A 12,102-nucleotide genomic window follows, 5' to 3' on the forward strand; every position below is an offset into this window, starting at 1 on the left:
GGCATGATAAGAGATAATCAACATAGGAAAGGAATGACACAAAACAAATCAAGCCTATGTTGGAAAAACAAAGAGACATTCCAAATTTAGCACAACTTTTTAGGGTATATCTTAGTATATATATAATTCCAATATAAATCTACCCTATGACCCATAATATAGTAATAGATTAGCAAGTTAAAGCTTATATTTTACTTATCATGAAAGAAATTAAGCAAGTTTTAGACTTAGCATGATAAGCCCCCTTTTATTTTTAAAATTCCTATTAGAATCTTATCATGAGGTGATGTGTAAGTATAGACTCATCATGATAAGCAAGAATATATATATTTCAAGTTAAAAATATATTCTTAAATTGTCATGCATAGAAATGGACATTTGATCCTAATATGGTTAACTATTAGGATATATGGCATGACAGTGAAACTTATCATGAAAATACAAATTTTCAAGTGAAAGTACACATGATAAGCAATCAAATTCATAGAGATTAAGATTACAAAGTATAATTTTCTCCTATGAATGGGAAACAAGAAAGATATTCAAGATTGAGCACAAAATTCAAAAAGATGAACATTTAAGCCTTTTTTTGTTTTTTTTTGTTAAAGTATGAACATATAAGCACATATAGGTGGGGAATGAAAAAATGAACTATATAAGCAAGTCATTATAGTCATTTTAAACATGAATATAGCAAAGGTAATCTCTCCCCTTTGACAATTGAATAACAAGGTATGACATTACACAATAGGCCAAAGATATGACAATTGAATGCTTGGCCATCAAAACTTATTCTTGGAATAGATGATACCAATCTAGATCATCCAAGATATGTCTAAAAGCCTAAAAGATATGACTTTAAGTCCTAGGCTATGGGCTTTTTGTCTTAAAACAGTCACATGCTAGATGATACCAATTTAGGAGCATAAGACAAGCCCGAACTAACCACATATGGAGCAATCATGGCTCCTAATGGGTGTACTTATCATAATCCAAATGATATATACATTGAGTATCATATGATAAGCTACTAAGGATAAATCTTGACCTTTAAGCTCCCCCTTTGAAAGAGAGTCATGCAATGCATGAATCCAAAGGGTAGTCCTAATATAGACTCTAAGGGATCTTCAAATGAATGATTTTAGATCAACCCTTGGGTTACGAAGACACTTTACTCTCCAAGTTTCGGTTTATCATGATAAAATGATAGTCATAGTCTAGCTCATCATGATAAACAAGCATAGCACAAAAGATGTTCAATCTTTGGCTCATGCTCCCCCTAAATGTGATATAATATTTTTCAAATTTAAGTTTTACTTCCCTAAGTATGCAACATATATAACTAGCCAGGGAGATCACATGTAAATGTATACCTATTCATGTTTGAGAGGTTGGCACAATGCCAATTTGTTAGATATTTTAATTATGGTGAGTGTACCATCTCCCTCTTAGAATCTAAGAAGGCTAAGGGCACCAATTGAGTGACTTTTAAGTTAAAGTTTGACATCTCATACATGTAGATATAATCAACCAAGGGGTGATATCTATAGAATATATATATAAGAATTCCAATTTGACTTGATTCTATAGAACTTAGACATAGAAGAATGGACATTAAAGAACCATGTCTAAGAGAGACATCCATGGCTCATGAGTGAGAGTATACCACTATGGGTAATCATGAGGAAGATATGATCTATATCAAAGCTTCCATGGATAGTCTACCATGTTTGGACACAATGATCATGATACATAAGGTACATGGTCCAAACATCTTCTTCCTACATTCGCATACCACAAATGTAAAGATAAGGCATTAAGCACATAGTGCATAAGCCCATTGAAAACCAAGATGTGTGGGAGATATATGTTCCCATCATAATCTAGTGTACACAACCACCATAGTGAATTTTAATTTTACTCAAGTGAGTAAATGCCCAAATATGATTCTAGATTCCTATGATATTTTCATTTCAAGTGATACATTGAATCTAGGCATATTTTCAACTTCCTTACAAATTATATCCTTTTATGAATTTTGGGAAGAGACCAAGGATTTTAAAACCATTTAGGTTCAAGTCTTAAACCTATGGGTTTCCTTTGGTTTTGCTAGAAAGATGTGATCATTTAGTGCGTGTTTGGCGTACCGTTTAAAACGCCGTTTGGCGTTTGAAACACCGTTTTGGGGCCAAACGGCCGTTTGGGAGTGTTTGGGTGCGCAGCCACTGTTTGAAACTCCGTTTGAAACACCGTTTTGAACCCTCAAAACGGCGTTTTGCAAACGGAGGGAGGGAGGTCCGTTTGCAAAACGCCGTTTTGAACGGAGTTTTTGAGGCTTGGGTTTTTACATGTTTACCCTCAACAAACCCATTTTTACACCTTCATTTTTTTGGCACAAGTTAAAAACAAAATTTTCCCCGACTCTCGCTGTGCTCCAAAGAAAGAAGACACGAGACTTGTCTTCCACCTCCAGACGTCTCCTTGCAACCTCAGACTCTCCAAGCTTCATAGCAGGTACGGAGATCTCTCTCTTCTTTCCGTTTATTTTTCCTTTTTTTTATCTTGTTAAATCTCATAAAATAGGGTTTCTAAAAACCCAAAATAGGGTTTTGTGGTTCTCTATTTGTTGGGGTTTCATGTTTTTTTATTGTTCCTGTATCTGTTATCTTGGTGAAAAACCCAAAATAGGGTTTTGTGGTTCTCTCTGTTTGTTGTGGTTCTCTGTTTGAGGATACCTTATAAAACAGAGGAGAAAAACGTGAGTTTTTTCTCATCTTGGTATGTTTACCCTGCCATTGGAAGGTTGGGGAGGAAGCTTTGATATGTTTATATGGGATTTTGTTCAATTTCTATGTGAACTGAGATTCATTGATTTCCTTCCGTGCTGCTCTATTGCTAAATCTGCAAATATGCTCGCCATCTAAAGTCATATGTACTGAACTGAGTAATAATTTTTTTTAATGGTTACTGAGCCGAGTAAGTTTGACTCTATTTAAGATGAATGGTGCTTTAAACAATTGTAAAATTGGGCTCATATATTGATTTGATCATTGGTAAGTAGTGACTACTTGTCACCAAAAGCATCAACTCTTCTGAGCTTGGCCAATTAACCTATTATAATGATGACAGAGAGTGAGTTTCATGTTCAGGGATGGTAAAACACCCTCTGGTCTCTTATGGATCAACTTTGTGGCATGAATTTTCATAATCTTCTTTTAGAAAGCATGGTAAAACACCCTCTGGTCTCTTATGGATCAACTTTGTGGCATGAATTTTCATAATCTTTTTTTAGAAAGCATGACTTCTGGTAAAAATTCTGGTTTTGACACCATGCAATGGTCTGAACACCATATTTTAGGGGAAGCAGGTTGTCAACCCACAAATCGATTTTCTAAGTATTGCAGGCTAAAGTGGAGCCTACACTAGGTGCCTCTTTTGTTTTTTGTTTTGTACTGAGAAGTAATTTTGAGTCCAAAACTGATTACTCGACTCAGAATTAAGGCCAGTTTGTTTTGGAGTTTGAGAATTGATTTCGAGTCAAAAACTGATTATTGGCCTCAAAATTAAGGGCTGCTGGTTTTGGATTTTCAGAATTGATTTTGATTCCTAAACTGATTATTGACTCAAAATTAGCTGGACATTGAATGGCATTGACCGGCTCTTGTCAATAGATTGTTTGAGAATTGAATGATTCCAAAACAGATTATTGAACTCAAAATTGCATATAATTTTTGAGTCCCCAACAATAATCAGTTTTGGACTCGTAACCAGTTTTTTCATAATCCAAGATGAATAGGGAATAAACGTAATTTTGAGCCCAATGATCAGTTTTGGACTCAAAATCCAAAACGAACATGGCCTTGTAGAAATCTATTCTGAAGAAAATTTTGAAGGATATGATATTTCAACCTCCTTTTGCAGCAATTCAAAACCCTGCTGTGGGATTTTTAGCCACATCTCATTGCAGTGGCATTGGGACTCCTTTTTCTTTCTTCCTTTTATCTTTCTCTTGTTAATTCTCATGGTGGGTAGAGAAAGCTAATCAAAAGGCATTGGGACTCTTTTTTCTATCTTCTTTTTGTTTTTCTCTTGTTAATTCTCATGGTGGGTTCTGTTTAAATGCCTATTTTCTGGGTTAGATTCAATGGTTTTTTCTCCATTCATTTATTAGAATCTTGATAGCAAAAGCCCAGTTTGATTTTAAAAACCCACGTCCAAAATCCAATTTTTTTATTGATTTAAGTGGTGTTTCTCATTTTCTCTGGTTTGTAACGCTTTTGGTTTTGCATTGTCTGTTATTCTACTTAGAATTGTTGGGAAACTCAGATCTCCTTGATAAGCACAAACCTTAAAAACTTCTAATCTTTTGGTAGTGGTTTTCCTTCTGTTCCTTTCTCCTTTTTACGTTAGCAATTCCTTGATAAGCACAATCCTACTTTGAATTTTTTAGATGGAAAGTGATCAAGCAAAAAAATCTTCCCAGACTACAAAAGGGAAGGCAAATGGAAAAGAGATTATTAAGAAAGCTCAATGGGACACTGATAGCCATTATGCTTGGATTGACATATGTAAGGACTTAGTTAGGAGGGGATTTAGACCCGGTTCACACTTGAGTAAGGAAGGGTGGGCGCTAGCAACTGATGGTTTTAATGAGAAGACGGGCAAGGGATTCACTAAGGAACAAATGAAAAATCATTGGGACTCGACTAAAAAGGAGTGGCAGTTGTGGCATTCTTTGTTGACCAGTGCAACTGGTTTGGGTTTTGATCATGCGAAGCATTGCATAGATGCATCAGACGATTGGTGGGATACTCAAATTAAGGTAATCAATAAACTTAAACTTAATTTATTTTTATTATAAGTTTTTTTTCCATTTCAGTAAAAGGATAATGTTTCTTTTTTTGTTTTGTGTAGAGAAATAAAAAGTATGCGTGCTTTAGGAGTCGAGCCTTGGAAAGGTGTTGGGATCTTGAGGAGTTGTTCTTAGATGTTTCTGCAACTGGAAGACTTGCATTTTCTCCTTCTGCAAGCCAAGTTGAGACACAAAATAGCAAACCATCTACCCCATTTGATATAGAGGAAGAGGGAGATGAAGATGTAGGCACACCAGTATCTTCGAATGAGCCTTTTTATGGTGAAGATGAGACAGAACCAGATGTAGTAGCAAGGAAGAAAGAGCCTAATGTAAAACAAAGGGTTGCAAAAAGAAGATCGGTTGCAAATCATATTTCCAAAAACTTAGAGCGTCTTGCGACTGCAGTGGAAAGCAGGAGCACGACTACATCTGTCCGTATGGAGAAGTTTGATGCTGACATGACTAAAATCGTGAGGCAATTAGCCTTGTTGCCAGGTTATGAGAGGGGGTCACTAAATTTTTATGCCGCTTGCAAATTGTTTAAGGTGAAAGAGAATCGTGCATTGTGGGTGGCTATGGGAGATGACAAAACAAAGATTGGTTGGCTACATTATGAGTTGGGAGTCCCATTGCAACCGTCATTCGATGATGACGATGTTTACTATCCCCAGCCCATTGATTAGTTTTCTATCTGTTGGTTGTGAACTTGTGTTACTTGGATGTTGACAAGTCACGTTATTTTTTATCTTGTGATCGATGGTTGTAAACTTCTGATAGTTTTTTGGGTATTGCAACTTGTTGGTTGTTACTTTTATTTCTAACTGGTTGGTTTTTATATGTTAGTTGAACAAGCTCAAGACAATGTATAACTTTTTCATTCGTATACAATTTATTTTGAACTGTTTTTACACTACAGAGGCCTCGAGCATACCAGTAACATCTTCCCTTGGTGTGCCATACGGGATTTGAATATGCTAGTTGCTGGTTTTTTATTTGCAGGGAATATGGATTCAGGAGATGGGTCAGATGCATCAATTGAATCAATTGACAGTGACGAAGATTATGATGATGAAGATTTGATGGCCATGGTTGTTGAAGGTGTGCAAGATGCAATTAGGTATTATTCTATGTATTTTTGCAAGACACCTTGCCGAACAAGTAAATACACTGGGCATAAATTTATCATGGACCTATTAGATGGTGCACCAAACCGATGCTATGAGCAACTTCGTATGGAGAAACATGTATTTAGGAACTTGTGTAATTTATTCAAAACAAGATATGGGTTAACACCAACGAAAGCAATGTCTATTGAGGAGATAATGGCAATGTTTCTGATGACATTAGGACATGGCGTTTCTAATAGGTATATGCAGGAGCGGTTCCAACATTCTGGAGAGACAATTAGCCGGCAATTTCATAAAATCTTAACTTGTGCAATGCGATTTTCGTCTGATATGATTAAGCCAGAGCCTAATTACAATGATATTATCCCTGCATACATCCAAAATAGGGCAAAATTTTTTCCATACTTCAAAGATTGTATTGGAGCTATTGATGGCACCCACATTCAAGTGATTGTGCCTCAAGCAGAGCAAATTCCATATCGAGGAAGGAAAGGTTACACCTCAACAAATGTCATGGCATGCTGTGACTTTGACATGTGCTTCACCTTTACATGGGCAGGATGGGAAGGTGCTGCTCATGACACAAGGATTTTTTCAGAGGCACTGCGTACGCCGGATCTTAATTTTCCTCACCCAAGGGGAGGTAAGTACACAAATAATACTATAAATTTAATATAATATAATATATAATATCTTACATAACTTTCTTTTCAAATTTTGATGTAGATAAATATTATGTGGTTGATGCCGGCTACCCCAATATGAAGGGATACTTGGCCCCGTACAAGGGAGAAAGGTCACATGTTCCAGCTTTTCGACATGGTACTCAACCAATAAGTGGTTCAAATGAGCAATTTAATCAAGCACACGCCTCTCTTAGGAACATTATAGAGCGCACATTTGGTGTATGGAAAAATAGATGGGCCTTGCTATCCAGAATGCCTAAATTCGATTTAAAAACCCAGATACAACTAATTGTAGCATCAATGTCACTACACAACTACATCAGAAAGCATGCAAGTCGTAATGAGGAGTTCGATAGAGCTGACCATGATGATACATATATGCCTACTGTTAATGTTGGTTTGGGTTATGATCATGCTATGGATCATAACGATACATTTGACTATGCAGATGATGATGCTTTCATGGGTTCAGTTCGGGATCGCATTCGTGATGAATTATGTTCTATATAAATTACTCATTGTGCCACTTTTTAAATTTTGTTTTTTGGAACAATAGTATAACTATTTATGGCAATGATGTTTAATTTTAATTGTGTTGAATGAGATCCTAATGACCTTCTAATATTGAGCCTAATGAGAGAATAATTGAGTTACATTGAGGCCAACCAAACAATGCCCTTTTTGGTCATTTAACCACTAAAACTCCGATTTGGGGCATTTGCAACCAAACACACAATACCTCCGTTTGCCGTTTAAAACGCCGTTTAGATCTGGCCAACCAAACACCAAAACACCGTTTGGCAAAACGCCGTTTTGAACCAAAACGCCGTTTTACAAAACGGCGTTTCAAACGCTATTTCAAACGGTACGCCAAACACACCCTTAATGTAATTACTAGCAACTACCAATATGGGTTCAAATGCTAAGGATATACTTGTAGATTTAATTTGAACACATGGGCAAGTGATGTGGTTGTATATTCTATTAGGATCAAATTATGATTTTCACATTAAATTCTATAGTGGCATGAATGTGGATGAATACTAAGTGCAATAAGATCTAAATCATAGTGTGTGCACTTAGAGTAGAACGTATAGATACATGAGAATCAAACAAAAATAAGTACATGGTATCTACACAAACAAATCTATCAAAAGATATTTCATTTTAAGCTCATTACCCCTAAATCTACTAATCATATGATGTGATTCAAGTAGGGGATTTTGGAACCCAAACCATGTTGGTTCCAAGCAAGTTTGTTCTAGTTAATTTATCTTTTCTAACCCAAATAAACTTACTACTTTTTACAAATCTAAACATGCATTTAGATTTGTAATGTCCAAATCTATCACAATAGTCACAAGATGCATAAGGGTAGGTAGATGGACGGGATGAACATGATGAATTACAAGAGTGATAATGATGGCAATTGAATTTTACATTCTCTTGTAACTTATGATTATCCAACTTTAATGTTTCATTCTTAATTATCAAATCATTGATTTCCGTTTTAAAATTCATTGATTCAAGAGATGAAAACATTTTGATTTTCTCTTCTTCTTCTTTAAGGAGTTGGTTTTCTTCTCTTAGTGAAGCAATGGTATCACTTAGGTCAATAAAATCTTTTTTAAACATTTTATTTTCTTCACTAAGATGTGCATGATCTATTTCTAGTGACCTAAACTCCTTATTAATACTAGCCAAATTATTTTTCAAGTTTGAATTCTTAGCTAGTTGATCCTCAAGTTTCTTATGTAATTCTTGGACATTTTCAACAAGTTCTTCAAATGTGAATTCGGCATTATCCAAGGAGTCTTCATTAGATAATCCCATTAAGCACATGTTTTGATTTTGAAGATTTTCAATATAGTCCAAAACATCTTTAGCATTTTTGCAAGAGGATACTTTCTCATAAATGTTAGGTGGTAATGCACAACATATTGCAATTAGGGCTTTTGTATTTAGTAAAGATAATTTCTTATTATATTCATTTAATCCTTTAGATTTTGAATTTAAAATAAATCCATTTTCAATTATCTTTACCATATCTTTATCTAGACTTTTAAGATAAGTCTTCATATGAATCAACCATGATCCATAATCTGAACCATCGCAAATAGGTAGTCTAGATCCCATCTTTTAAAGTTGCCAAAAATTCGATCGATTAACTCTTAACCGGTTAGGGTCTTAATCAAGAGCCCAAGCTCTGATACCAACTGAAATCCGAGGGGTGACTCGGTTTGGCAACCTAGAGGGGGGGTGAATAGGATGTTTATAAAACTTTCACCTTTTAAAAACTTTTACTAATTTCACCCTAGTTTTATCCCTTGTTTAATTAAGTTTGAAATGGTTGAACTTAAAACAATAATACAAATTAATATAAGTTCAAAACCCTTTTTGATTAGCAAACTTAATTAGGTGATTTAATAGCCTAGTTAGCAAGGTTAAGATTATTTAATTAAAATCAAGATGCTAACTACTCACTCAATTCTAAATATGTAAAAATGCAAGCACAAATAAATAAGAGAGTGAGAGGGAGTGAGAGAAATACCAATCACACAAGTGACACAAAGATTTATAGTGGTTCGGCAAACGGCCTACTCCACTCTACTCAAGGTCGCACTTGAGGATTTTCACTATTGAAACCTCCACGACGCCCGGCTCCGAGGCTTTTACACTCTAAGGGATTAAATGAGGATGCCCTTCCACCTTTACAATGACTCTCCTACTTCCCCGAGTTCTAAGCGCTCCACCCAAGGGAATTAACACCGGATGCCCTTCCACCTTTTTTGTCTCTCCTACACTGCCGAGATCTAAGCGCTTTCCGAAGAAGATAGATAGCTTTGCCTCTAAGTAGGCTACAATGCACAATGAAGCTCTCACAATGTTCTCTAAGAAATAAACAAGTTTAAGCCTAAACCAATCTCAAATGATTTTCACTAATCAAGGCACAATGAGTTTGGTTAAGAGAAATTAACCCAAAAATGATTGCAAGTGTGTTTCTAGGGTTTCTTAGAGTTGGACAATGTTCATCTTGATGTTTTGAAACTATACAACTTGTATATATAGGTTCCCAACTCAATATGACCGTTTGAGGGGCAAAGTGGTACTTTTAGGGTCAAAAAATCCACTAGCCGTTGTAGCCGCAACGGCTATAATTTTTTGTCCCTGACTGTTTTCTCGGAGCTCCGAGAGATTTCTCGGAGCTCCGAGACTGGTTTTCCAGCAGGATGTTCCTAACTTGTAAAATTCATATCTCCCTCATTTCTCGTCGGATTTTGACGTTCTTATACTCTACGGATATAAGAAAAATGAGAGCTATCTGTTAAAAATATTTTCAAAAATATTTAAAAATATTTGAAATAAGTTTTGATAGGATTTAGTTGCTGGTCCAGGTTGTTGCTTCGGAACTTTATTTTGTTCAATGTTGGGTTGAATGCCATATGGGTCCCAACATGTTGGTACACCACCATAGCCATTCACTTATCCATTTAAGTCCTTAAAGGGTGTGTTAGTCTCTTTGAAAAACATATTTTTAGGGGTTTTAAGATGTGCCTTGATCAAGAGAAAACACAAGAGAGAAAGGTGATACATACTACCCTTTTGAACACTCTCTTGAATGAACTCTTGAGCCAATCTTCATTTGATCTTCAATGTGGTTCTTGGATTGCTTGTGGGATCTTCACTTGAGCTCCTTGCTTTAACATCTTCCAAGGATGATGCCACCAATGTGTTCAAGCTCATTTGCATGTTGATCCTCAAGCATGTGTTGTGTTGCATTGTGTAATGGCGATATGACATGTCAAGCATGTCAAGTTCCTGTCTAAGACACAACACTCAAGGCAACTGATCAGTCCATAAACGACTAATCAATTTGTGTTTGTTAATCATCAAAACAAGGTGATTGAATGAACCCATGGGGAACCCTTGGGCTTACAACTGTACGGACCAAATGATAGGATGATCCATACCACAACGTAAATAGGTTGTACCCATAAAAATCATTTCCAGAGGATGATCCTAGCCATCCGATCTATGAGGAACGACTTATTATGGAAACCTCTATCGATCGGAGGGCTAGGGCCATCCTCTGGAAATGATTTTGGGGGCACAACGTATTTACATTGTGTTCCACCAGATGGATGGTTTGGATCATCCTATGATGTGGACTGTACAATACCTTTTTGAAAAATAAGGGACTATAAGGGCTTGCAACATATAAAATCTCTCTAAAGTCACACTGTTAATGAGTTTTTATATGGTGTAAGCCTGTTTAGGCCAGTATTTTTCAAAAAGTACTTTATATGCCACACCATAGGATGATCAAAACCGTCCATTTGGATGGGCCACAATGTAAATAGGTTGTGCCCAAAGAAATCATTTTCCATAGTATGATCCTAGCCCTCAGATCAGAATCTACATATTATGAAACCCTCTAGATCTACGAAAATAATTTTGGGGCAAAACCTATTTATGTTGTGTGGCCCAACAAATGGACAGTTTGGATCATCCTATGGTGTGGCCGGTACAATGCTACTTGAACCCAAAAATTCATTTTCATAGGATGATCCTAACCCTCCAATCGCTATTTAAACCTCTACAGATCAGAGGGTTAGGATCATGGTATGTAAATAGGATTGGGGCGCAACCTATTTACATTGTGTCTTTACAGATGAACGGTTTGGATCATCCTTGAATTACGGCGTATAGTACTTTTTGAAAAAAAATATTGGACCATATACGGCCACACGCCATGTAAAATCTCTATGTGCATAATATAAGAAGTTTCTTAAGGGGGGCATCAATGTGAGATCAAGACCATGATCTTACAGGTCATCAGTAGGCGACCCATGATATTCATCCCATTCTGAAAGGAGTACAAAATCAACGATTTAGATTTACTTAGTTGAACCCTTAATGAGTATCGTTTGATCTAGGGCCGGGGTCTTTTGTCAAGCGCATTTGGCATAGATCAACGGATCGGATGACATTCAAGAGGCATAGGGTTTTTAGGGATAAATGATAAACCAAAGGCACCCTTACAAAAAACAGCCCCAAGGTCACCCCTATTTGTAGTATCTTTGTGTAGACATCCCATTTTTCCAAGATCAGACTAGCTATAGTTTGGCACGATGATGGTCCCAATGATGAATCCATGCTTGGGGGACCATCCTGTAGACACCCTCATTTTGCTACACTTTAACCAACAATAACCTAATATATTGATCCGTGGAATTTCACTGGTAAAATATTCTGGACCCCGATCCGAGAGAGAAGCGGAGGGACTGGCCCCACACAAACAGTCTCAGGATCATCCACGTGAATGGAGAGCTCTACCAAGGAACTCTCGAAAGAATGTGCCCCTCACAGCATGAGTGGCGATACAAAGGTGAGATACCTCTCGATTCGAGGACAAGCCCAGATTCGAGGCGTA

General features: G+C 36.5%; 2 protein-coding genes and 1 long non-coding RNA gene across 3 annotated transcripts in view; 2 read left to right on the forward strand and 1 right to left on the reverse strand.

Moving 5' to 3' along the window:
• Positions 1-12,102, reverse strand: part of LOC143850223 (uncharacterized) — an 81,604-nt gene that overhangs the window by 23,069 nt on the left and 46,433 nt on the right. The window lies entirely within an intron of this gene.
• Positions 2,492-5,141, forward strand: LOC143852029 (uncharacterized). The gene is made up of 3 exons (XR_013236619.1): positions 2,492-2,514; positions 4,451-4,822; positions 4,915-5,141. It is a non-coding gene; the product is annotated as an uncharacterized LOC143852029 (long non-coding RNA).
• LOC143850224 (uncharacterized) lies at positions 5,293-7,178 on the forward strand. Its single transcript, XM_077359488.1, has 3 exons — positions 5,293-5,455; positions 5,855-6,625; positions 6,709-7,178. Exons 1-3 carry the CDS (start codon positions 5,293-5,295, stop codon positions 7,176-7,178), a joined length of 1,404 nt encoding a protein of 467 aa, XP_077215603.1.

The sequence above is a fragment of the Tasmannia lanceolata genome, unplaced genomic scaffold, assembly GCF_043159265.1.
Source record: "Tasmannia lanceolata isolate RefF3 unplaced genomic scaffold, GAP_Taslan_0.1 ptg000018l, whole genome shotgun sequence".
In the NCBI taxonomy this organism is placed as follows: Eukaryota; Viridiplantae; Streptophyta; class Magnoliopsida; order Canellales; family Winteraceae; genus Tasmannia; species Tasmannia lanceolata.